We start from the raw sequence: 26,124 nt of genomic DNA, 5'->3' as shown, positions 1-26,124 counted from the left end.
AAACTTAAACAGGCTGAGACGCAGGAGCTGTGAGCCTGTGGTCTGGCTCCTGCTCCCGTGGGAGAGGAGAGGAAGAGTACGGGTTAACTGCAGAGCCCAGCAGATGCTTGCTAAGAATGGCATTTAGCAGGGCTGGAGGGTGGCTCAGGCCAAGAGCATTGGTTCTTGCAGAGGACCCAGATTGGATTCTCAGCACCTACATGGTGCCTCACATTTCTAACTCCATTTCTGTGGAATCCAATGCTCTCTTCTGACCTTCAACACCAGGCTTATAGTGTGAGCAAAACACTCACACATAAAACAGATCTTTAAAAAGACTTCAGCCTGGACACGGCACATGTGAGGCATTTTTTCAGTAAATCTACCACATTAAAGTAGGATTTTGGGAAGGTGAAGTGGATTCCTTGACTTTATAGATGTTTAGTATGTGTTTTGTTTTCAGGTTTATGAGTGTATACATATCCCATTCCCACTGGACACGTAGATCTATTTCATAAAAGGTGTTTGCCCTTAACTGCTCCAATTGTGTTGGTATGGTGTGGGTAGCTCTCAACTGGCCAGGGCTCCAGGTGCATAGTTGTAAAGGCCTCAGGGCCTCTGGTCTCATGCATATGTAAAAGGCTATATCCAACCTAGGTCCACGTGATCATCTTGCAGAGGGGAAAACTAAGTGAAAGTGTAAGGGCTAAGCAAGGTGAACCTGTAAGGGCATTTCTGGGAAGGATTAACTGAGGGGTGAAGACACTACACTCAAATGCGCTGTACTTTCCTCAGTGGTATCCTGGACATAAGGAGATCCGAGGAAATGTTGCTTTTGCACCTACTCTGCTGACATCAGAGCTTAGCTTCTTCAGTCTTCCAATGTGGACTAAAGATTAGGCGCTCTCTCTCTCTCTCTCTCTCTCTCTCTCTCTCTCTCTCTCTCTTCAAGACAGGGTTTCTCTGTGTATCCCTGGCTGTCCTGGAACTCACTCTGTAGACCAGGCTGCCCTCCAACTCAGAAATCCCGAGTGCTGGGATTAAAGGCATGCACCACCATTGCCCGGTGGATTAAGGACTCTCTCGAGGGCTAGAGATGGCTCAGCAGTCAAGAGCACTGAGCTCTTCCAGAGGACCCAGGTTCAATTCCCAGCAATCCTGAAACACTAGACTGAATCAGCCTCTCATTGTGCAGAGGTGGCCACTGTCGAGCTCCCAGCCCATATAGTGTTCTAGGTTTATGTACTTGAGTCCTCCCAATAGGAGACAGGGCCTAGGGCCTAGACAGTGACAACAGCCACAGTCTTTGGGCCCAGCCAGACGGTTTAGCAGTCACTTTGCTGTCATAACCTTAGTCCTCCATCTCCATTATGTTGGGCTGTCAGCCCCACTCAGAATTGCTTGGGGACTCTAAGGGTTATGTAAGAATGATGGCAGACTGCCTGAGCAGAATACTGCTGTAGATGGTGACTAAGACAGACCTCTGTTTCTTAGTACATATACCTCTCTCCCACGCCCCATTCAGATCAGCAAATCACCATCATACTAACTCTGTGTCCAAATGTTGCTTTATCTTTCCCCACGAAAGATATTCACAGTATCAAAAGTAAAGAATTAAAAAAACAAAACAGAAACCAAACACAAAGAGAGCAGGTTTGGGCCAGCAGTCCCACCAGCCCTTGCTCACAGGCCAGCCCAGCAGTCCCACCAGTCCTTGGTTCACAGGCCAGCCCAGCCCTGGGCTCTGAGTGCAGGCAGCATAGCACCAGGAAGTGGCTCTGCCAAGGTCCTCACAGGCCCCAGCACAGCATGGCGTCCATTCAGCTTTTGGTTGGTCAGGGTAGTGGGAGCAGGACAGGTCAAGACAGGTGGCAGGGCACGTCAGAACTACATCTGCAGCTTGAGCTGGGACCTTGAGGTGACCTGGAGACGTCAACGTGGGCAGGGCTGAGAGGGAAGAAGAGGGTAAGATCACAGTGAGTACCAGGCCCTCTCTCCTCGCCCCCGATGGCCTTGCTGGTTCTGCCCAGCCCTGCTGCATCTGGGTCTGGGGAAGTGGTAATATGCAGTGTTAGCTTCGTTTCTTGGGCTAAAAACAAGCGACAGATTTCCCAAATGGAAATAGGAGAAACAGGAAAATTTTCAGGAGAAAATGAAGTTTAAAACTGTGAGGGATAGAGTCCCAGTTCTGAGGTTCTGTCAATATAAGGGACAGTCCTTAAGAAAACGAAGGCCCTTCCTGCAGCACCCCTGTGCAGGTCAGGGCTGAGTAAGAACTCGGTAGCACTTACAGGTGCTAGTGGAGGCTAACCCTGGATTCAGACTCCTGCTCAGGTTCAAGGAGATAGCCTGGGCTGGGTTCCGAGGCTGTGTCAGCACTGTGGCCTCCTAGAGCTTCCTGGAAAATGATGGAATGGCTCCAGGATGTACACTCGTGAGGGTGGGGAGGAGGGCAGTGGCCTTCCTGTCTTGGAAGAGATTAGCTAAAATAGAAGATGGCTGGATTAGGTTTCTCAGGAGACCAGTGATTGGGTTTATGTGAGGTGTGACCCTTTATCTCTTCATAGAGGCAGCAGATGGGGTCTTTGTTGTTCCTTACTCTTGTGGTGATGGGAAAGAAAGGTCAGAGATACCTTATCTCTAGAAGCTACCCTTGGGGTGTGGTTATCCTGGTGGCAAAGAATCAGTCTCCTCAAAGCACAGGAGCCTGAGGTGGCTCTGAAGAAAGTAGCTTTAACTTGGAGGCAACATATGCATAGCACAGGGAGCCTCAACTCTGGAGGCTGCCCTGGCTTCAGGCCTCTGTACTGCCCTGGGGGAGTTATTCAGATTCCAGAAAGCTTACTGCTTCAACCCAGAGATAAATTTTTAAAGGACACAGGAACATAGTGTCAGGTGGGGACCTCAAGAGTATGTGTACACAGGTCAGAGCTCCCATTGTACTAAGGGCAGTTATGCAGTTCTCAGACAAAAAAATTCCTGATGCAGATACACAGCACAAAGTTAAGACACGGAACTGTGGGGCTGGAGAGATGGCTCAGAGGTTAAGAGCACTAGCTGCTCTTCCAAAGGAATTTGTTCAATTCCCAGTACCCACATGGCAGCTTACAACTATCTGTAACTTGGAATTGGACACCCTCTCACAGACAAACACACCGGTGAAACACCAATAACACGTAAATAAAAATACATAGTTAAAAAAAAAGGGGGTGGGTAGGGGTTGGCTTAGCAGTCAGGAGCACTACTCTTCCTGAGGTCCTGATTCACTTCTCAACAACCACATGGTGGCTCACAACCATCTGTAACAGGATCTGTTGCCCTCTTCTGGCATGCAGGTGTATATGCCTCATCAGCACCTCCGTGATTTATCAATGGCCTGCCACTGTCCCCTCAGGGCTGGACTCTATGCTGCTTCAGGTGGAAGGGATAGCCTGCACTGAGGAAACAAGTGGGTAAGCCCACTGCCCAAGCATGGAGCAACTCCATGAAGTCTGCTGTTGCCAGGATGCTCTGGGAGACTGAGCCCCAGTTCTGACAGCCCAGGAAGCTGACCTTCAGGAGAAGCAGCAGCAAGATTCAGGGAAGGGCAAAACCAGGGAGGACTGATGGAAGAGCAGAGGCCTTGGTGAGGGAACACACAGAAGGGTAGGGCGCAGAGCATCAGCAACTGAATCTGGAGATGTGGTTGCTATATAGGGGCAGAAAGCAGGGCCAGCAAGCCCTGAGCCCAAATCCCTAGTGTCATCATACAGAATGGTTTAGAGGGGCACAGAGCATGGAAGGAAGTGGGTGCTGGTGATAGCTGGGGTCTCTACCTCACTGAGCTGTGCTAGGAGTGGTTTTCTTGAGGCTGAAGTTGGTCCAGTTCACAGCAACTTTCTGACGAGTTTGCTTTGCAGAATCCAAACAGAACCTATTGGGTTTTGGAAATATGGGGAAAACACAGTAAGTTCTTTCCTGTCCTTACTGGACCCCACCTCTGGACAAAACACATCCCATTTACTCAGAAACCAGCTGGAAGCCTAGAGTGATACACTGTATCCCAACACTCATGACTGCCTTGAGTTTGAGGGCAGCCTGGGTTATTTGGCAAAACTCTTTAAAAAAAAAAAAGAAAGGAGTTGGCTCTAAACAGCCACTGTGGCTTCCCAGTGTCTGCCGGGGTTTGACAGGCTTGGGAAGTACTGTCCATGAGGCCAGGGGACAACGCATGCAGACAGCTGCCGTGAGATACACTGGCCATCATCTCTCCCTCACCCTTGCTGTACTGAGCTGGCTGCTTCTCCCTCAGACATCTGTATATGGTGCCCACTGTTACAGACACCTTCCAGCATCCCTGCTGAGCTCAGCTCAGTCCCAGCTCCCCAGAAAAGCGCCCTCCAGCCCCCAGGCTGGTCTGAAGGCTTCCCACAGGTGGCCTCATCACACCATTATGCTTGTAATGGCACCAATCGCTGGACCGTGTATTTCTTTTTGCGTCTTGACTCTGCCTAGAGCTTGGCCCACTAGAACAGAAGAAGTACTAGCAAAATACCAGCACTAGGGATGGATCTCCGTGAGTTTGATGCCAGCCTAGTTTATGTAAAGAGTTCTTGAGCAACCCTGAAGCCCTGCTCCTGGGTGGTGACATGGCTCCTTCACCTTATCCTTGCACTTTCCCAGGTGATCGTCTTGCCAAGTGGCTCCCTGGGTTCAGGCTATGTGGAAGGGCCTGAAAGGACAGTGAGGAACCCCGTGGATCTTCTACGGCTTAAGACACAATATGGGGCTTGGGCAGAACATAAGTACCCCTCAGCTGGGAAAAGCAGGCAGCACACACCTACCTCTTGAAGTACTCCACCTCTCGGTCTGTCTCATCCATCTCCACCCCATCCAAGTCTTTGGGCAGGAACACATCGTCTAGGAAGACACAGCCAGGAGGGCTCAGTGCCTATGGCCAGACCTCTGGGGTCATGCTGGGACTGCCCTCCACCCCATGGCTTGGTTGGAGTGGGGGTTCAGCCACTTGGTTCCTGGTGCACTCACCCAAGGAGGAGGCTGACTTCTCCTGCTTGTTTCGGCTCCGGCGGCTGCGGCCCTTGCCCTGGGACAAGCTCTGTGGCCTTGCTGGACCAGGGGTCTGCTCAGATTCCTGCTCCAGAGTCCGTGCCTTGGCCCCACCTGGCCAATTCTGCCAGGAACTACCCTTCTTGTCAGTTTTGGGGCTGTCAGCCTGAATTGGTCCTGGCCGGCTCCCCCGACTGCCCTCTCCAGGTTCTGCACCACTGGCCCCTTTGGCAGGCTCTGAGCCCTTGCCGGGCTGCTTGGGGCTCGATACCTGGCTTTGGGCAGCAGAAGCCTCTGGATTGGCTGGGGGCCAGGGGGCTGGACTTGCCAAGGTCTTTTTGGCTTGACTTCCCTGTCTCTTGCTCTTTCTTGGCTTTCCACCTGTGGCCACAGGCTCAGATAATTCCTGTTTGCAACTGGGAACTTCCTTTGAACTTTCCTCAGAGCTTGGGTTGCCTGGCTTGGGTGTCTTGACCCAGATCACCCTGGACAGGTTGGGCACAGTGTTGAGTCTTCTCACAAGCCCATTCTCAGGGATACCAGGAGGTGGGCCCCTCACCTCTGTCCATGGTGGTGGGTGAGGGTCTCTCCTTTCTGCCCAAGGTGGGACTGGCTCACTTGGAGCCTGTAACGTGTGGCTCTGAGAGGAACCCAAGGTCAAAGGGGACAGGTCAAGGTTGATGTCAGGCTGTTTCTGAGAGGAGCCACTGAGGTCTGAAGGGGTGAGGGTCTGAGCTTCCACAGTCCCCTCCTTAAACCCACTGCTCTCCACGCTGAGCTCACACATACTCAGGCTGGCACAGAGGGAGTCCTTGACGGTGCTCTTGATCTCCTGCAAGCGGCTGCTCAAGAAGCTATTGACGCGGTCCAGTTCCTGGTCAGGCCACTCTAGGAGCCTCTCCCTGGCAGGCCTTAGCTCCTGGCTTCCCAAACCACGATTCACCTGCTTCAGAGCTTCTGTGGCCAACCGGGCCTTCTCTTTTTCCTGCAATAGAAGACACAGTTTCAGCAGAGGTCTGCTATGGATCAAGTATAATGTGAAACATCCAGTTGGGACCTAGCTTTGACACTTGCTGAAGACAGAGACTCACGATCTTCATATATTCCTCAACCCTGCAGGGATGAGGGGGTGATGAAAGCAGACAGGTATCAAGTTTTAGGGGTAGAAGTACAAATATGCTCCTGAGGGTAGCTTTGGACAGTTTATTCACTATGGGTCTGTGTCAGCTCTAGGGTCTAAGAGGGCTAGGATCTGCTTCCTGAGGATGGGTTAGTATGAGCTTGAGTAATTTGTTTACTTCCCAGTTAGGCCCCAGTGGACTCATCTACAAAGTAGAGACAGTAATTGTGGACTAAAGAACAAAGTGGGGATGCATGGCTGTGGAGCAGTCTCTTCAACTCTGTAGGTGGCAGGGAGATGTGTTATTATGCAGTCTTAAAGGAAAAATGCTGTAGGAGCTGAGATGCTCCGAGTAAGTGGCTGACTGTGAGTGTCCTCTTGATGCTGCCTTACTGAAGAGGGGCATCTCTTGAAAGGTCTCTCACTGCTCAGCCAGCTCCACACATTGCAGCCCACATCTCAATGTGTCCTACAGCATACCATGATTAGTGACAGACAGGGCCCTCACCACAAGGTATATAAAAGCAGCTCCTGAGCCCTAAAGACTGGCAGGTTCTGTAAATCCTCTTCAACAGACTTGAATCAGGAGAATAGAAATCCATCTGTGGGCTGAGCTATCCAAATTTCTGTACCTAAACCCAAGGTGCCAGGAGGCTAGCAGAGCCCAGAAGTCAGCTAGGGAGACTATGGTGAAGTCCCACCTCACGAGTTTGCAGGTGACTTGCAGATTGAGGGAGAGACAAAGGAAACTGAATCTGGGGAGAGAAGCCTTGCCTCCACCTCTGAATCACCTTAGAGAGAACGCTCTTCGGCCCCAGTGGGCAGCCATGTAACCTCTGTGTCTTCTGAACACTGACTACACACCTGAGCTCAGCTCTTTAGCCCCTTGCACTAATCACTTTCTCTGAGCCTTAACAGCGAAGTCTGTAACTTACAAGAAAAGGTTGCTGAGGATGGCTGTAGGGGTCCGAGTGTCCTTCCCCATGTGCCAGAACTCTACCTACTCAGGAAGGCTGTGAGCGGTGTGGCCTGGAGCAGTGTCTACAGACATCACAGGGTATGCACAGCCTGCCTGCTGGTTGTTCTAGATAAGGAAGTGTCTCCTCAGGAAGGTCTGAGAAGTCCTGGTGTGGAGAACGCCTCCTCATTACCAACACTGCCTGGTGAGGAGAGCAGCTACATGCATAGACCTGGCCCTGCAGCAAGTCGTCCTTTAGCCCTCACCACTGCCCTTGCTGTACCATAACACAGTTCACACAGATGGGGAACTTCAGCTTTGGTAAGAATACCAAACTGGTTCAAGATCAAGCAGCTAGTAAATCAGCAAGGCATAGTTCATGAGTTCCAGACTTAGTTCCTTTTACTCATTGACTGTGAGACAGTGGGCTAAGCTTTGGGAGGACAGCCGGGCACAAGACACGGTCTGTTTCCCAGCTTCAGTCAGCCAGGGAAGAGAGACATCTAAATGGACAGCTTAATTCAAGCGGCAGTGTCAAGTGCTACAGGGCAGAAAGTCCAAGGCACGTTTAAGCCAGCCTGGACCATCTGAGTGCTCCTGGTGGGCACTGAAGGGTGAGAGTTATTACCCTGGGAAGAATAAGCACCCCGTGCAGACATACAGTTGGAGCCTAGAGCTTTGTTCTGCTTTTGTTTTTGCCTGGGAAGGTGTGGTGTGGAGGAACCTTGGTAGCCAGGAAGGTAGGTTAGGAAGTAAGGCTGAGATGAAGCTAGGAAGCCAAGCTGCAGCTGGCTCCTACGGCCTGTAGGCTGTGCAGAGGTCTGGGTTTGAGCCTGAGGCACCCAATATTACCAACAGAAGGCTTTAAACATAGATGCTGTGGGTAGATATCATGGATAGGGATTTTCAGAGTCCGGCAGGAAGGTAAAATGACACATATACAGGGAACATCACCGATGACTAGAGCTGCTCCCGGGGCCCTCAGGACTGAGCACTCAGACACCGGGCATGTGACCCAGCTTTCCATGTATCATGTCTTACCATCCTCCCAGTCTATGTCTGAGGTTCCTGCTGTTCTCATTTTACAGATGGAAAACCGAGGCTTAGAGATGAACTGATTTGCCCAAGGTCATACAGCAAGTGTGATCAAGCTGAGCTTCAAACTTAAGTCCAAGGCTCGCTGCTTTCAGTCACAATGCACTTGCCCATGACAATGTCCACGGCTCAAGGTCAAACAAAAGAGTGGAGTGGTCCCCTTTACTCAACAGACAATGGAAAAGAAAAGGTAGGTCTCTTTTGTTATGTCCTGAGTTTGAGGTACCTGCAGGATGTCCCCAAAGAGGACCAGTAGTTATCAAAGATGCCAAGGTCGAGAACAGGGTAAAAATGCCACCTAGATGGCTTTTCTTCCCTAGAGAGATGGTCTACAAAGTCTAGGTGAAGGACAGGAACTCAGAGAGGCTGGTGAGAAATATGGAGAAGATGGTGAAAGTCAAGGAGCCGAGGCTTAAAGGGGAGCACATATCAAAGGTCAACTGGTGCCATCTATGATGGCATATATCCAAAACCTACCTTGGATTAAGTGATAAAGCAGAGACTGAAGGAGTGAGTGCTCAGGTGACAATGGAGACAATGAACTTGGAAATGAGGAAAAGGAAACAAACTGAGAAGGCAGGAACTGCCTGCCTGCCTTTGAAACTCAACAGTGGGCACAGGATACAGAATGGGAGCCAGGGCAGAGGAGAGACAGCATATCCCTGGATTTCAGTCTGAGGAAGCAAGAAAGGACTACACGGGCAGGACAACTCTTCCTTTACATGACGAGGTATGTCCAATGACTTTTTCTTTGTTGGAAACAGAAAGAACAAGGGAGGGCAGGTGAGAGCCTCAAAGTTGGACAATCAATGGTCTGAAAAAAGGGCCATGTGAATGGGCAAGAATAAAGGGACTAAGGACCTATAGGCCAGCCAGGCTACATGAGAGTTCAAGTAAGTGGGAGAGTCACCCAGCTGAGTGCCATAGACACATATAGTCACATGCTATCCTCTGAGTATAGAAGGGGAGACAGTGTAGGATGGACCAGATGTGTCAGAAAGGCAACAGGCAAGGAACTAAAGAGCACTGGTCAGAGAGTGACTAAAGGGAGCTTACTCTAGTGAGCACGAGCTTGGCCTGGGAAGAAGAGAAAGGGTCAGAAGACAACACTCGGGACAAGGAAGAATGGATGGATCATGCAGACAACACAAGCATGAGCATAGCTTCAGAGCATCAGGGATTAGTGCCTAAAGGCAAGAGCAGGAAGAATGTCTCAAAATGGGATGAAGACCAGGGAGAGCCTTGCTTTTACCTTGCTTCCAAGGTGCTAGAGAACAAGCAGTCATCACTCCATGCCTACCAAGAAACTGGATTCTTGATGGCAGCCAAACTAGTTAAGGTCCTCAGAGAGGGGGCTGACATCCAAATGCATAATGATAATAGTCTCTGACCTAACACTGTATGTTTGTTCCTCTCTACAAGGCTCAGGTCAAGTGGGCAGTGTCTCCAGGGTACTCTGTGATCAGAAGGTTCAGTGCATGGCAGGCTAGAGAGATGCAAGGTGCATTACAAGCATAGGAGACTTCCCTGAGGATGTCTGCAAAGGAGGGAACATCTGAACTGAGCCCTGGAGTAACAGTCTTTCAGGAAGGATACACAGGTTTATAAAATGCACACCAGACCTGGGAACTGTGGAACATGCCTTCTGGGGACTGCTCAAAGGCCAGAGACCACTACAGCGGGTGGAACACTCTGGAGGGCAATGGGGCGGGAGCAAAGGAAGGATGACCATTCTCTGAAGGTAGCAGCAGGACCTTTTGCTTAACTACTTGAGGTTGCAGAAGGATCTTGGTTGTCCTTGGGCTGAAAAGATGGAGAATTACTTCTGCCTTCCAGAGCTCTAGGGTTGTTTGACCACCCAAGAACTGGAACTAGCTGGCTGTGAAACCACATTCCTTCAGATGGTGGTTCCTGCATGTGGCACTGAGCAGATGCAGCTGGGGGTAGGCAGGTGAAGGAATGGAGCTGCAGGTGACTAGTCATCAAGCCCTGGGGCTCATCTAGCAGCAGGGCTGTCCAGGAATAGCTCCCTGGCTTTATCCTCCATGCTGAGTGAGGACTGGTTCATTGCCATGGCTTCAATTACATCTCTGCGCTGGCAACTGCTAGTCTCACACCTCCACTTGCACTTGAATGCCTCCCAGGAACCTTCGTCAATGCGCCCCAACTGCACCAGAACTATCATACTGGCTCCCACCTGGGACACACCCAAGGGGGTCTCATGCTGGAGGGTCTCTCTCATGTTGCCATTAGAGTCCCAAGCCTGTCACTTCTCTCAAGTCTCTCAGCCCCAGTCTCAGTCATCTCCCCCTTGGTCTTGTCTTTTCCTACCTGGAGTATCAAACTCAAAGTTTCTTTTCCCTTGCCTTCCAGTCTGGCCCTTGGGTCACCACACGGCAATCGAGACACAGACTTGAGCGAGTCAGGCCTCTGGTGACAGCCTCTTATTTGGAGGCTAAGGTCAAGGCTGACATCCCTGGAGCAGGACCTCCGAGACTCTCCTGTCCCCACTCCCTGCCCTACTCTGTGGCTGTCAGCACTGGCTCTGCCACACTGCTGAGGGCTGTGCTGTACCCACTGCCCTTGTTCCCTGGACCCAGCTGATGAGTCACCCTCCTGTTATTTCACTCCTGGGCTTTACAAGACAGGGCACTTCCCTCGCCCTGGTACTTGTCACACCCTAATGTGTTTGTCCAGTTTCGTGTCAGTCTCCTCACTGGACTCGGTTTCTCCCAGGGTAAGAACTGAACTGTTACTGTTTGGCTCCCAGTGTTTGTGGGAATGAATAAATGACCTACGACAGAAGCAGCAAATCCTCGGCTTGGAAGACACTAGCAAGCAGCCTGCGGCGGCGGCGGCGGCAGAGACACAGTTCCTGCTCCAGTTCCTTGTCCCTGGGGTTTCCCTGACCCTGATGCCTCCCAGATTCATTCAGACCTTCCCATAGTAGTGAGGATACCAAGGTTTTTTGGCAGCCAACACCATTCATACCCCAGAGGTCTTAGGGCTTGGGGTAAGGGAGTCCTCAGGGAAGAGAGGCAGTAGAGCTGAACTTCCCCCCCACACCCACCTTCTTTTTCAGCTTGTGCCGGGCCCGCTTGGCAGCCCTGGCGCTGTTGGGGACTTTGGGCTCCGTGCTGTTGATGAATTCCAGCAGCTCATCCACATCTCGGTGGTCCACCGCAGGCTCCCCAGGGATCCCGCCCAGGGTGCCCCCCTTCATGGGCAGCTCCTCTTTCCGCCTGGTCAGCCTTGAGCGGAGCTTCTCCCGGATCTCAGTATAATTCCGGCTCGTCGGGGCAGCGAGTGGCTGGGGGAGGGGGAGGTGCTGACATTACACCCTGGGCCTGGGAGGCCCGTGGCACTCCCACCCACTGGCACCATGTATGTGGTGAGAAGCCAGATAATCATTCTCTCTAGCATCAGCCACCAAGGCCAAATGGCTTCATCCTCAGTAGACTCTGAGCTGAAGCAGTGGTAGGTATGAAGATGAGGGCAGAGCGTGGTGACCGAGGACTGGGGAGCCAGGGAAGCAGGTGTGAGCCTGGGTTTCATCGCTTGGAAGCTGTATGACCTTGGGTGAGTCACTCAGTCTTTTCGAACCTCAATTTTGTCACCTCTAAAATGAAGATAACAATGCCTCACTCAAAGGTGACTAGTAATTCTAAATTACTTCCACACTTCCTATCCTAAACTGCTCTGCCCTAGCCAGCAGCCTTTTCCTCTTCTCCTGTGAGACTTCTGAATTGCTCTGCTGTCTAGAGATAGCGAGTGCCCTGCCCTGAGCCTCCTTGGTGCCACCTGTGCTCATGGCCTGGACCTCAGCTGGCTGTCACACTTGGGGATCTTTTGCTTCCACTCTGCCTTCATCATGCACAAGCGTTCACTTCTCTGGGATTACACACGTATACATACTCATCAGAATCATAGCTTTTTTCTCTCCCACTTCCTCTCCTTTTGCCTAAAGAAAAAAAGTCAATCTTAAGAGAAACCACGAGAAGAACACAGCCAATAAAACGTTAAGATATCCCAACCTCACAAATGTGCCTCCAGGCTGAAGCAAGCAGACGTTGTTGCCAGGGCTCTGACTCCCAGTATGGCAATCACTGCCACGATCAAGGGGTCTCTCCTCTGCCCCTGGCTGCCCAGCCCTCTCTGCCCAGGCAGGCTCACTCACCGCATTGTGGCCGAAGAACTCACAGTAGCAGCAGTCACAGAACTTCCCATCGCGGGGGTGGGTGGAGGACGAGGTGCAAGAGCTGCGCTCAGAGCTGCTATCCTCTTCCTCGCCCAGACCCTCATCTGCCTCACAGGCCAGGCCACTGTGTGCAAATTTGTGCCCCTTGCACCCAGGGTCCCTGCTGCAAGGGAGAAGGGCCCAGAGGTAAGAGTGGGTGGTGTAGGCACAGAATATAGCAGGAGCCTAGAAAAGTATCCCAATCCCCAGCCACCATTCCAATGACCCTCCACCTGTCACATTAATACCTCCTGTAAAGATCAGAGCCTGGTAAGAGTCTCCAGTACCACAAATGTAAAGACTGACCCTGTGGAAGTTTCGTGCATGCACCTATTTGATGGTGCTGTGTGGATACCTCTCTAGCTCTCAGTTTTATCAAGCCTTGTGATAGTGGTGGGCTGTTCATCATTTGTCTTTCAAATGTGAGCCTGCCCCTTGCATTCTGGAGTCTGATTACACAGCACATTCACCTTGCAGAGCAAGTTCTCAGTGAACAGGAATATAAACTGACTCTCAGGGCTGGTGGCTCTTCTGGAATAGCCTCAAAAACAACAGTTTTTTTTTTCCTACTTGTCCAGGGTCCTTTCGGCACACTTGAGTCTTGTGTCTGTGTCAGTGGGCAGAGCTTACTTACTCAAGAGCTCTGTGATGAGAAACAGCAGCTGTGTCTACTGGGGGCCACAGACTAGAAGATCCACTAATGCTCAGACTGAAAATATATTCAGCACGACACCTAGCCATCCTGTTTAGCAATTGTGGAGACTGGGACACAGAGCACTTGGCTGCTCTGCTCAACGGGGAGCAAATAACAAACTCCTGTTTTCTTGTGCACAGAGTTCATGCTTTCTCCACTTACATTCTGCCTCTGAACTCTGGCAATGAGTTGGAGCGACTTATAAACAATATTTCCCCAGAGCAAGGATGAGACAGACTGAGAGGTCCCTGAATCAAAGCCGGGGAAAAGCAGAGCCCTATGATACAGCAGCGGCAGCTGGAGTACTGCAGAAGCTGGTACCATATTTGAGGGGGAAATAAGAGTAAGGTGACAGTGTAGGACAGGCCAGTGGAGCCCATGTCTGCTTCCAGAAAGGTTAGTAAACACACAGGAGGGTTAGAAAAGTAGTTGTTACCAATGGCGCCTATAGGAGTTTACTTCAAGCTCGCCAGTGTTCTGAAGATACAGATGGCTTGCTACTCTTTACTGGTGGTTACATGGAGAACCCTATAAAAGCAGTTCTCCCATCTACTCTCTCTTTCCTGCTGGGATCAAACTCAGGGCATTCTGCATCTACCACAAAGGGAATCCAGAGCACACACATGTGCTCTTCCTCCCTCCTCCCCCTTCACTCTCTCTTTGTATAAAATTGGTCTTTCTAAAACATCTGAGGCTGGCCTTGAACTCTAGCTCCTCCGGCCTCTGCTTCCCAATGCTGGGATCCTAGGTATGTAGCACTCTGCATGGGAAAAAGCAGCTTGCCAATGTGTGTGAAACAATGATCAACAGTATAAAGGAGGGAAAGCTTTAGAGCTTTAGAGGGAGAGCTTTACAGCTTTAGATGTCGGTTATTTTACAATAATGGAATGACCTAATGCTCTGCAGCTGGAGAGCCACAAAAGAACTACAATGAATATTCTCCAGCCCCACACACTGAGGGAATAGGAAGGCCACACTACTTAACGGAAACAGCAAGGTCCAAGTCCATACGTCACTGACAACATGGGAAAGATGCATGAGAGTGCCTGTCAAGAGTGGTGGCAGCAGGCTGGGAGGTCTCAGACCGGGAAATACAGACCCATGATAGACATCATCAGCCTACTACAACAGCTGCCTTCAATACACTCACTTTCAAATAAAGGCTAACAGAACCACAGAGCCTCTTCTAGGGCTCTAAATGGCCCAGATCTATTTAAACACAGGCTCATCACAACAGTATTTCTCTTGGTTACAAATCTGGAAATGAACCAGATTTGACAGCACACCTTTAATCCTAGCACTCAGAAAGCAGAGGCAGGTGGACCTCTGAGTTTGAGACCAGCCTGGTCTATAGTGAGAGTTCCAGGAAGGACAGCCAGGGCCAAACAGAGAAACCCTGCCTTCAAAAACAAAAACAAAAACAAATTGGAAATGCTTCAATGTCCAGGGGGAAGAACATAAAATAATTATGCTATAACTGTACAGTAAGATATTACAAGGATACTTAAGCTTTGAATGCAGTTTTAATTACGTAAATGATCATGATATTTAAGAGTATTGCCACACAGGTCGGAGGTGATAAGAAACATTTGCAACCCCAGTAGTAAGAGGCTAGGCACACAAGTTAGAAGAAGGCTAGCTTAGGCTATATGGCAAGAGCCTGTCTCAATATGAAGAAAATAAAAAATTGCCACATAAAATATTTATCAAATATAGACTAAATGATGCCATTTACATACATAAGTATCTCCAAGAAAATAGGCCACAATACTGAACGTGTCTCCTCAGGTTGTGAAAACCCATCCCTTTCTTACATCTGAGCTGTTCTAAGCTTTAAAACATTATAATTGGGGGAAAAAAAAAACAAAAAAACAATGAAAAAAACCCTTAATTTAGAGCTTATTTATTTTTGGTGCTAAGCAATCCAACAGAGGACCCGCTCTAGCCATTTCTTCCAGCCCAATCTACACTTTGTTGTCCGCAAGTTTTCCAAACTCTTAGGCTCCAGTGAGCAGGGAGTGGCGCCTTTCACGGCACTTGCTTACCTGTGAGTGCTAGGGAGCGGCTGAGAGCTTGGTGGTGGGAGGAGAGGACCACCACAGTGCCCGCTGCAGTGCCCGCTGCAGGGGTGGCTGCACCCCGAGAGTGGTGGAGGCATCTTCAGGAGTGGCATGCTGGTGGAGGGCGGATGAGGGCTCTGACATGGCCCCGAGGGGTGGGTGGCAGTGGCAGCAGCCATAGGGCACTCTGAAGCCTGAGGGGGGAAAGGTGCCGCTGGGGTGGTGGGCAGTGGGGGTGGGTAGGATGCCGAGCTGAAGGAACCAGGGTGAGAAGGAATCAGAGATGCTGGGTGGGGGGGAGGGCCAGTGGGGCTGTTAGGGGGAGCAGTGAGGTCTGAGTGCTGGTGGTGCTCCGAGACAGGGAAAGCCTCACCTGTAGGTGGAGGGGAGAAAGAGGGGTCAGACCTGGAAGGAAAGCCCATGGGCTCATTGCCACATCATCCTTCTTCCTGTGGCCAGAGGGTGCCCTAAAATGTGTGGCTAGGCATTCTCAGCCGCAGTATGCACACAGAATGTCTACTGTTTCTCCGAGTCCTTATTCTCAGGCCTGAGAAAGGAAGCTATAGCAACCTCGGGATCTAACTCTGGGCCACATGGACCAGAGCAGCCAAGGTATGCCTGATTCCTGGGAGGCTGCAGAGTTCTGACTGAAGTAGGAAAAGGCTTTGATGACTCTCTTCTGCTCATGGACTAAGATAACTTGAATGATGAACTCAATTCACATAACTTGAGGACAGTACCATTTGAACAACTCTCCTGTCCATTTAGAAGTATGGCATTAATAATCCAAAGGCTTTCCTCTGGGTCTTGAGTACTGGTATTGAGTTTAAGGAGATTCCTGTGGTCTGCCAGCCTGCCAGTCTTTCGGAGTACATAGTGCTGTCTACCTATCCCTCCAGTAGACAGAACAAATCCAAGGAGGCTGAGAAGCAGAGGCTCAGATTGTTGATGGGAGAGAGGGCAGGTATACATGACCTAAGTCTCACTTCCCAGGCTACTTGTTCCCCACACAGTATCAGCCCCCAACTTCTCGGTAGGCAGTATTTTGGAACTTCCGAGTCTTGCAGAGTCTTGCAGAGATAGCGAAGGTCATCCTGCTACCATCAGAACAGGTCCATGCTTACTTATTTAATTAACTGAATTCCTCACTGACAGGGCCAAAGTAGAGAGGCAAACAGCTACCTACACAGAAGGGGGCCCAGAACTTTCCAAAGCTTAGACTCACCAGGGATGGCAGGAGAACTCCCAAGTGAGCTGCCTGGCACAGCCCCGCTGGAGTGTGGGGAATTCCAGAGGCCTGAGAGCTTATGTGCTGACAGGAACGAGCTGGGATCCCAGTCCCCTGAGTTCCCATGGCAGGAAGAGGAGGAGGAAGATGAGGATGATGAAGAGGACGAGGATGAATGAGAGTCACCCCCACAAGACTGTGATTTGCAGGATGTATGTGACAAGGAGATCTGGAAAGGAGAAAGAAAAAGGCTCATGGTCAAACAGTGGGGCTGACCTGCTCCGTCAGGCCTTAGGTTATGGCCAAAGCACAATCAGTGTGGGCCAAGCACTGGTAAGGACTATTGTGCTCCCAGCTGTGTGACAGTGGACCGTGGGCAGAGCCTAGCTCTGAACATGGGCCATTTGATAGTGAAGAGCTGCCAACAAGATGAAAGGACTTCAAATCACGAGTGTGGCTTAGTGTTCAAGCTCCCCCAGCCCCTTTCTTTCTCCTCCATTTATTTTGTTTTAATCTCTGGGGCTTTATTTTTATCTTATGTGTATGAGACTTTATCTGAAAGCATGTCTGTGTACCATATGCCAGAAGAGGACATCAATCCCCTGTGACTGGAATTACAGTAGGTTATGAGCCACCATGTGGGCTCTGAGAACCAAACTCCAGTGCTCTGGGAAGGGCAGCTAGTGCTCTTAACCACTGAGCCATCTCTCTAGCCCCAGACTTTCAATTCTTTCTTATTTCTTTGGGTAATTTTTGAGACAAGGTCTCTCTATGGAGCCCTGGGTGTTCTGGAGCTCACTAGGTAGAGAAGGCTGGCTTCAAACTCACAGAGATCCGTCTGCCTCTGCCTCCTGAGCACTGGGACTAGAAGGGAGTGCCACCACTCCCTCCCTCCCTTCCCTTTAGGATGCACATCTCAGTGTGATGTGCGAATGTACTGTCTATAAGTGCAGATGCTTATGAGTCACAGTGTGCGAAGAGGGCCGAGGGCAGATGCAGGTTCTCCCCTTCCACCTTGTTTCAAGCAGAGTCTCCTTGTTGGTTTGCCACTGTGTAAGCAAGGCTCGCTGGCCCATCAGCTCCAGGCACTGTCCTGCCTCCACCTCCCATTTTACTGCAGGAGCCTGGGGAATCACAGATATGCGCTACCCTATCTGGCTTTATCTGGATCCTGAGGACTCAAACTCGGGGCCTCAGGCTTGATGGCAAGTGCTTTTTCTCAATGAGTCACCTCCCCGGACCGACTTCCTTTCTTTCTTCTTTTCCAGCACTAAGGAACGAATCCAGAGCTTTGTACACACAAGACAAACATCCTACTACTGAGCTCCATTTCCAGTCCCAAAGCAAGAAGTCTTGAAAACTGAATTGATTCTCTGTAAATGGAAATCTGGGTAAATGAGAATCTGGCTAATATGACTCAGATGCAGTCTTTCATAGCTCCCAGCCTTACTAATGTCTTCTGACCGAGGCACACCTCAGACCTCCACTGGTCTCTTTCATACTGCTTGCCTTTCAAGTGGCCACAGAGCTGAAGGCATCAGGGTCAGGTGACAGACAGGATCAAAATTATCTACATCCACTAGTAGGCCTGTCTCGTCTTCCCTCAAATCTGAACCCAGCTCGCAAATACTAAGTGCAGCCCGGTGGTTTCTCTGAGCAGCCTGGGCCGAGCCTCTTGCGGCCAGGGGAACGAGCTGAGCTTCCTAAGGGAGGAAGGCAGCTCTGCACCCAGGGTCACCTGTCACCCAGGGTCACCTGTCTGTTGGCTGTTACCTACCGCCACTGCATGGTCTCCACCTGTCTGCCTCTCCTCCTCCTCCATGCTCTTTCGGCAGCTCTGGCAGACCCACAGAGGCATCTCGCCTAGGAGATTCTTGACGAGCTTTGGCATGAAGTCAGGGGGCAGCTTCTCACCCTGCAACACCAGTCCATTTTGTGAAGGGCCTTCTTCCCAGCCTTTGCGCTCGCGGTGACACAGCAGGCAACAAGTCTGCACAGACTGGCTGGAGGTAGGGGGAACCTGTCCAACACACAGACACGGGTTCCCAGGAGGGGGAAAGGCTGCCTTAGAAATGATGCTAACATTATTAATAACACCACTTATCACGTGCCAGGCACTGGGACAGGCACTTTAGAAACATAATTTAGTTTTAGTCCTTGTAACAGCTCTGCAAACCAGGTGTTCTTATTCCCATTTTTTAAAGATGAAGAAACAGATTTCAAGAAGTTAAATGAGTTGCCCAAGGTTACAGAGCTAGTGAATGGTTGACTCTCAGTAATGTTACTCCAAAACTCATGCTCAGATGTCCTCCTCAACACATCGAAGCCTACAGAGGTGCTTCTCCCCTCTTGGAGGAGCCTAGGACGGGCCACAGATCTACGCAGGCTACAGATCAGTCCTCACCTGGAGGGGAATGGACTTCCTGTCTTTGGAGAGTTAGGAAGAGCATGCACGCTTTCCAGAGAGATGAACAATTAATTCCTTTAGCATTGCAGTGGGATTTTAGAGAAGGGTCTGTAGACAAACAGGGAGAAACAGACCCCAGTGCTCTTTTGGGTAAGGATGGTGAAAAAAAACCCTGGACCCTGGGTCAGACAGACACACACTCCATCTCAGTCTCAGCATGAGGCAGCTGTCAACCTTGAGCAAGCTATTTAACCTCCCTGAGCTCTGCTTCCTACCCACCCTAACAGTGCTCCGGGTACCACAGCCCAGGCCCAGATCATTACTCAGCCTGCTCTGCCCCTCTACGACCAATCTGACTCAGTCATTTCCATCTGAAGGTTTCCTTTTGCACTGGGTCCTGACTGGGAACCTATTTATATTTATAGCCCCAATTAATGATTTTCCAGCCCTAGTCTCCCTCCACTGACGCTGCACATGGCCCATCCTTTGGACCAACAGGATATTAGCAGACAATCTGAATAGTGTATATGCACTTCTTGTATCCTTGCATGGATGGCCTGCATGATCTTGTGCCTCTGACACACCATGAGGGAACTGGAGAAAATAGGAGTGTTCCTACCTAACCAGTCAGCTGATGAGATCTGAGTGAGCCCGGCTGAAACCAGACAGGCCTGCTTAGAGCTGCAGGAACACCCCATCAAGTAGCAGGTTCAGGGGAAATAATGAATGGAATGTTTTAAACGACTAGGTGGCAGGTAGTTTGTTATAGCAACAGACAACTCGCATGTAACTTTCAAGTTTACACTCCACTAGGTACTGTGTCTGTAAGGGTATGTTGTTTCCTGTGATATCACCTCCTCACAGTGAATTGGGACCAGAGTATTCTTAAATGAGCCATGTTGTCATCCACTAACCTGGGTCCCTGGTTTCTCACAAAAGGAACCAGCAGTGACAACAGGAGTACAAGGAAAGACTCAGGGAAGTGTAAAGGACTGGGGAGAGTCTCCGAGATAAAGACATTCACAAGTAGAAGTTATAAAACACACTAACACTCTGCCAAGGGGCTGTCTCAGTGAGCAAGCCAGCTGCTTAACTTAAGTACGTGCAAATGGAACTCAGCCGTGTCATTTCACAAGGGTGGCAGGCTAACGAAGAATGCTTAGAGAAATGAAGGCAAAGGGGGACTTTTAAAATGTAAGCATAAGTATGTACTTATTGTGTATGTGTGCACACAGGCAAGAGGACGAGTTGCTGGAGCTGCTCTTGCCTCTCACCTTGTGGGTCCTGGGGTTGAACTCAGGTTCTCAAGTTTGATAGCAAGTTCCAGTAGCTATTAAGCCATCTCACTCCAAAGGTGGAGTTTTTGAGTACAGCACTTAGGGCATTTTTCAAAGGTGTAAGGTGAGTTATAGTCAACTGTAGGTAGACAGGGGAAGGCCCCAGCATGCAGGGCTTAGCGCCTCATGGTATACAAGAATGCCATGACAACCAGGACAAGGATCCTCAGGACAGCTCTCACCTCACTAGGACGTGATGGTCCTAAAATAATGACATGAGGTTGTTGTTGCTAGGTATTTTCTTTGCTGTATTTTTTTTTTTTTTTTTTAAGACAGGATCTCATGAAGGTCAGGCTGGCTTTGAACTCATTATTTAGCCAAGGGTAGTTCTGAACTCCTCATCTTCCTGCATCTACTCCTCAGTGTTAGGATTATGGGCATGTGCCAGCATGTCTGGCCAGGAAGAAAAGTCTGAAAATAGTAAAAATCTTTAAATCAGTCTTTTCTCCTCTCTCTCATGCAAAATCAGGATCATGTACATGTAAGATTTTTATACAGTCTATAAAGTACAATATATAGGGATTTAAAATATTTTTGTTTTATGTTTTTTGGTTTTTTTTTTGTTTTGTTTTGTTTTTTGTTGTTGTTATTGTTTTGAGACAGTCTATCTAGCCATAGGGTAGCCTGGAACTCACTATGTAGGTCAGGCTAGCCTTGAACTCAAGAGAGTTTACACACTTTTCTTTGCCTCTCTAATGCTGAGGACTAAATTCTAGAACTATGTCTGGCCAATATATGTATGATCTTGAGCAATAATTCAAGTGTATACTGTATACCCCCACAGTACAAAAAATGCCTTCTCGGGGCTGGAGTGATGGCACAACATTTAAAAGCACTGACCGTCCTTCCTGAGGACTTGGGTTCGATTCCCAGCAGCTACATGGAAGCCCACAAAAGTGTCTTAACTCCATTTCCAGAGGGCCCACTCCCTTCTTCTGGCCTTTGCTTGAACTGGGCATGTACATGGTACACAGTCATACATGTAGGTAAAATATTTATATACATAAAATTTAAGAACTGCTTTCTTTACTTTCTTTCAAAAGCAAACACAGAATTGTTATAATTTTAAGTGTATGACCAATGGTACTGTACTGAGTCAAAGTAACTGTGGAAAGTGCGGCAGGAAACACTGGCTTTGGTATTTACCCTGCGCAACCATCATGTATAAGCTGTATGATGCTGACCAGGTCCTACTTCCTCCCTCTGCTCATCTAGAACAGGATTAAGTCCTAATCTGTAGGGTCAGCTTTGAGAATGCAATGTGATAGAGAACCTTCTCCAGCTCAAAGCACACAGTTGTTGGCTAAACAGAGGATACTAATTACATGACAGGAACCATGGAAACAGTAAATGACTACCAAATCTTATTATACGACTGAGAACTTGTCATATACAACAAATACAAGATGTTAGATATCTTTTTGGGGGGTGGTGGGGGGGCTTGGGGGCTGCCCTTAAACTTGTAATCCTCCTGCTTCAGCTTTCTATGTGCTAGGATTACAGTTATAAAGCTCCTTGTCTGGCTTGTGTTAAACATCTTAGTCTCTGCCTTTAACCCCAGGAAGTCAAAAGCTTAAGTCCCCCAGAACCCTGCACCTGCTTGCTTCTCCCTTTGTTAAAGGGAGTGTTCTACTTAAGACCTGTTCATCTCCATTTCCCAACAAAGAGTTAAGGCCTTAAAGGCCACAGCATAAATCCACACCCCTCTAGACAATCCTTGACAGGAATGGTTGTCCTGGAGCTCACTATGGAGAGCAGACTGTCCTCAAACTTCCTGAGTGTTTGCTATCGAGTGCTGATACTCTGTGCATCGGGGCCTGCCTCAAGGCTAACTCTCAGATCTGTGAAGCATCCTCATAGCATTACAGTTGGCAGGCAGTGTGGTGATACCATCCTTGAAATTACTGCTTCCTACAGAGCAGGTTCTCACCTCTCTAGCCTGCCCAATTGGAGCCTGCTGCATGGCTCCAGTTTCAAATCTGCAAGGAGTACAATAAGATATTGCCAGCTAAGAAAATACTGTGACGTTTTTCTCAAGCTCAATTAGGCCACAAAATGAATGAATGAGCCATTAATGAAAGTCATTCTATAGGGCAGGCTGCCTTTCCTGATAAAGGAAGAAATAGACATGGAAGGCTAACTAAGCTTTAAATTGAAGCACAGACACCATCTGCATTGCATTGCCCAAAGGTCTAAGGAACAGTAGGAAAAAAAGCACTCAGTGAAAGGGGTCAAGACAGTGGGAACTGAATCCCTACAGCAGGCCTTCAACTGTTTGTTACTAACAAGCCCACACTAGGCATTAGCTGGTCACAGTCCTCCCTTAGTCTACCGCCCTTACTTCCTGTTCTCAGGACTGTGTCATTTGGAAGGGTCACCCCCAAAAGCCCTCAGATTCTGGTGTCTTTCTCAGGATACAAGGCTCTGTGGGGCTAGGAGATTTGCCATTTTTTTGTTGTTTTGAGAAAGGGTCTCACCACCTCACCACCAGGGATGGGGCATGGTGATAATGGGAGTACCTCTAATCCCAGCACTTGGGAGGCAGAGGCAGAGTACTATCTAAAGTTTGAGGTCAGACTGATCTCCAGAGTAAGTTCCAGGACAGCCTTCAGAGGCTTTACAGAGAAACCTTGTCTCAAGGGGGAAAAAAGAGTGGGGGTGGGGGGAGGCATTTACTATAAGCTCAGGCTACCACCAAACTCACAGTCTTCCTGCCTCAGCCTCCTAAGTGCTAGGACTACAGGTGTGTGCTACTATATCTGACTCTCTTGACATTTTCATTTCTGCTTTTTTATTTTTCTAAGTATGTTTTTATTATTTTAATTATGTCTATGTGTTTACAGGTACTTTTGGCAGCCAGAATTATTGGAGGTAATTTATAGGCAGTTATATGAGCCACCCTAAAATGGGTCCTGGGAATCAAACTCAAGGCCTTTGCAAGAGTAGTTCATGCTCTTAACCACCGAGCCGCCTCTCCAGCTTTCACTCTGAAACTATATTGAGTGTGTGTGTGTGTGTGTATGTGTGTGCGTGCATGTGCGCACACGTGTATGTAAGTGCGTACATGCAATGTGCAGGTACATATATACAATGGCACATGGGTGACGGTCAGAAAACAACTTTTAAGAGCAATTTCTCTTTCTACTATGTGGGTCCAAGAACTCAACTAAGGTCATTAGCCTTGGCAGTATGAATCTTTACTGCTGAACCCTCTTGCCAGCCCATCTCTCTGTTTTCATTGTTAAGGGTGGTAAGACACCCAAGACCTAAGAGATGTCACAATTCCTTTAATTAATGCCACGGCTAAGAAAGCTCTGGCTCAGGGCTCCTTCTAACTGCAGTGCCCATTACTTCTCAATCCTGGCAAACATGGTCCCTATGCCTTGAGTCTGGGAGCCCAGGCTTTCAACATGCTGTTCTCCAGGCTGTATTGTTATTTCTCAACAAAAACATGGCCATCAAGTGAATGAAAACATCCAGTATTTTCTTGTTCACAAAGGCTCAGGGAACTAATTCTTAAACCCAGATTCCCCGGGCAGCAGCTAATTGTTCCCACTCACCTCAGATTAAATTTCAGAGCCTCTGGGGTACAGGATTAGTCTACAGCAAAACATGAAGGAAAAAATTCTAGTGATTCTGTTGATTTTGTTTCTCACCAAAAAGATTTCTAGATAACTGTTTCACTCTTCAAGTGAACCCAGAGGCTCTACAGAGAGGGATGGCTCACAGGAACCCAGCTGTGGTGTGCACATCCCAGGGCAGGGGAGCCAGGTTCAGGAAGCTGGAATGTGTGGCCACTGAGTCCAGTGTCTGTGCTTCCCACCAAACCCACTGTCTCTGCTTGGCCCTGGAAGCATTAAGTTAAGGGAGCGTCTATTTTTTATGCCATACAGTGCCAGTTTTACCTTGAAAGAATGTCTTTGTTATTTAGACAAGAGTATCAGCAGACATTTCCTCAAAAGAATAAACAAACAAAATAAACCCATTACTTCAAGAAAAACTGTCAAGTATTTGTGGCCAACAATAAAAATTCAAGCTTTCAATCAAAAATTTTAATTAGAAAGTCAGGCATTGGTGGCTCCTACCTCTAATCCCAGCACTTCAGGAGGCTGAGGTAGGGGGATTACCATGAGTTTGTGGCTAGAATGGGCTACAGTGTGAGAATCTAAACAGACAGACACTTAGAATTTGGGAAAGCTTATATCACTGCCGCCCCAGCTTTAGAGTCTCAGTCCTGGGTTGAGGAATCGGGAATCAGAGTTATTAACAAAGGTTATTTTTTGGCATAATAAATAAAGCCCATTTCCCGTATGACGAAAGCTTGATTTCACAGAATTATACATTTGAGGAATCCATCTCAAGTGCTAGGTGCACATCAGATTGTCTTGTTTTCACTTTTGTTTGGAGGTTGGGTCTTACTACATAGCTTTGGCTGGCCTGGGACTTGCTATGTAGACCAGGCTGCCTTGAACTTAAGAGATCTGCCTGCTTCTGGGATTAAAGGCGTGTACAACTGTGCTAGTCTCAGACAATGGATTTTTTTTTTTTTTTTTTTTTTTTTTTTTTTTTTTTTTTTGGTTTTTCAAGACAGGGTTTCTCTGTATATCCCTGGCTGTCCTGGAACTCACTCTGTAGACCAGGGTGGCCTAGAACTCAGAAATCCGCCTGCCTCTGCCTCCCGAGTGCTGGGATTAAAGGCGTGCGCCACCACGCCCAGCTGACAATGGATTTTTAATGTAAAATAAATACAGACTTAACACTGAGCTCATGGCTTTGTGCAGGGTGAGCAGAGTGTGTGTAACCTGTGCATTCAGGAGCCTCTATCCAGGAGTGCATGTGGAGGCCAGAGGGCTGAGAATCTAAACCCTGATCCTCCCACCTACACAGCATGCCTCCACCCCCAACTTTATTAAAAAATTTGCAAAATGAAAATGGGACCATTTTCCGTTCTTAATATATAAAATTAAATATCTATAATTCTTAACTTTAAAATAGAACATTTCTTCATTATTATTATTATTGTGAGTATACATGCATTCATGCCCAGGAGCACACACACCATATATATGTGTGAACATCAGGACAACTTCAGGAGTCTCCTCTCCTTCCTCCACGTAGATCCCAGGGGTTGAGCTCAGCTCATCAGGAGTAGCAGCAAGAGCCTTTCCCTACTGGGCCATCTCACGGGCCCCCACATAATTATTTTCCATAAAAATTGTGATTTATATTAATGTGGTAACTTAAACATTATTAAATTCCAGGCCTATTGTGTGTTAGGCAATAAATCTTTTTTTTACTGTTGTTGTTCTTGTTGTTGTTGTTTTTTGAGACAGGGTTTCTCTGTGTAGCCGTGGCTGTCCTGGAACTCACTCTGTAGACCAGGGTGGCCACGAACTCAGAAATCCGCCTGCCTCTGCCTCCCAAATGCTGGGATTAAAGGCGTGCGCCACCACGCCCAGCAAGGCAATAATTCTTATCAGCAATTATATAGCTCGTGGTCTATCTGAGCAGCTTTTGGGGCATGACTTTAGACTGGCTTTTTTGTCCATAGGTTGTCAAGTGTCAAGAGAATAACCCTGATCAGCAGAACAGACAGGTGCCAAGATCTGTTCTGAAGCTGGACTGAATTTCAACATTCAGCCTGGTCTCCTCCCAGGAGTTCCTCTCGGTCCCAAGAGTTCACGGATGTTTGTACCAGATTTCCCAAGACACATGCTGTATCTAGCCAGCTGCTCTGCAACAGGTTCCAAATTCTATTCTGAAATAGCCCACGAGAGTACTATCCTCTCAAGATACTAAACTCCAAGAGCTTCCCTGACACCTAGCATCTACAATTTCTCATTTCCGCCACCGTTCCACACACTGGACAACTCTGTAGTAAACTCCTAGCATCCCATGAGACCCTAGCCAAAGGTCAATGAAACTTTCTGAACTTCCTAAGCTAAAGTTATTCTTTTAGTGTA

The 26,124-nt window shown here is 48.7% G+C and overlaps 1 protein-coding gene across 11 annotated transcripts in view; it reads right to left on the bottom strand.

Moving 5' to 3' along the window:
- Positions 1 to 1,529: 1,529 nt before the first annotated feature.
- Fam193b (family with sequence similarity 193 member B) overlaps positions 1,530 to 26,124 on the bottom strand; it is a 32,069-nt gene continuing 7,474 nt past the window's right edge. For 3 of the 11 annotated variants that reach the window (XM_085831045.1, XM_085831044.1, XM_085831040.1), the window contains 9 exons: positions 18,332 to 18,437; positions 16,415 to 16,646; positions 15,175 to 15,562; positions 12,376 to 12,559; positions 11,269 to 11,508; positions 5,005 to 6,010; positions 4,803 to 4,878; positions 3,795 to 3,892; positions 1,530 to 1,926 (listed from right to left, as the gene is read on the bottom strand). In XM_085831045.1, coding sequence (XP_085687171.1) covers positions 3,796 to 3,892; positions 4,803 to 4,878; positions 5,005 to 6,010; positions 11,269 to 11,508; positions 12,376 to 12,559; positions 15,175 to 15,562; positions 16,415 to 16,646; positions 18,332 to 18,349 — 2,241 coding nt within the window. In that variant the 5' untranslated portion in view covers positions 18,350 to 18,437 and the 3' untranslated portion in view covers positions 1,530 to 1,926; position 3,795. Of the gene's footprint in view, positions 1,927 to 3,794; positions 3,893 to 4,802; positions 4,879 to 5,004; positions 6,011 to 11,268; positions 11,509 to 12,113; positions 12,160 to 12,375; positions 12,560 to 15,174; positions 15,563 to 16,414; positions 16,647 to 18,194; positions 18,438 to 26,124 lie in introns of those variants that run through there. The other 8 variants (XM_021179794.3, XM_021179793.2, XM_085831043.1 and 5 more) reach the window with 6 other exon arrangements.

Source organism: Mus caroli, unplaced genomic scaffold (genome assembly GCF_978045245.1).
Source record: "Mus caroli unplaced genomic scaffold, Mus_caroli_1 scaffold_15, whole genome shotgun sequence".
NCBI classification, from domain to species: domain Eukaryota; kingdom Metazoa; phylum Chordata; class Mammalia; order Rodentia; family Muridae; genus Mus; species Mus caroli.
The sequence above is the reverse complement of the archived record's forward strand: the minus strand, read 5'-3'. Positions and strand labels throughout refer to the sequence as shown.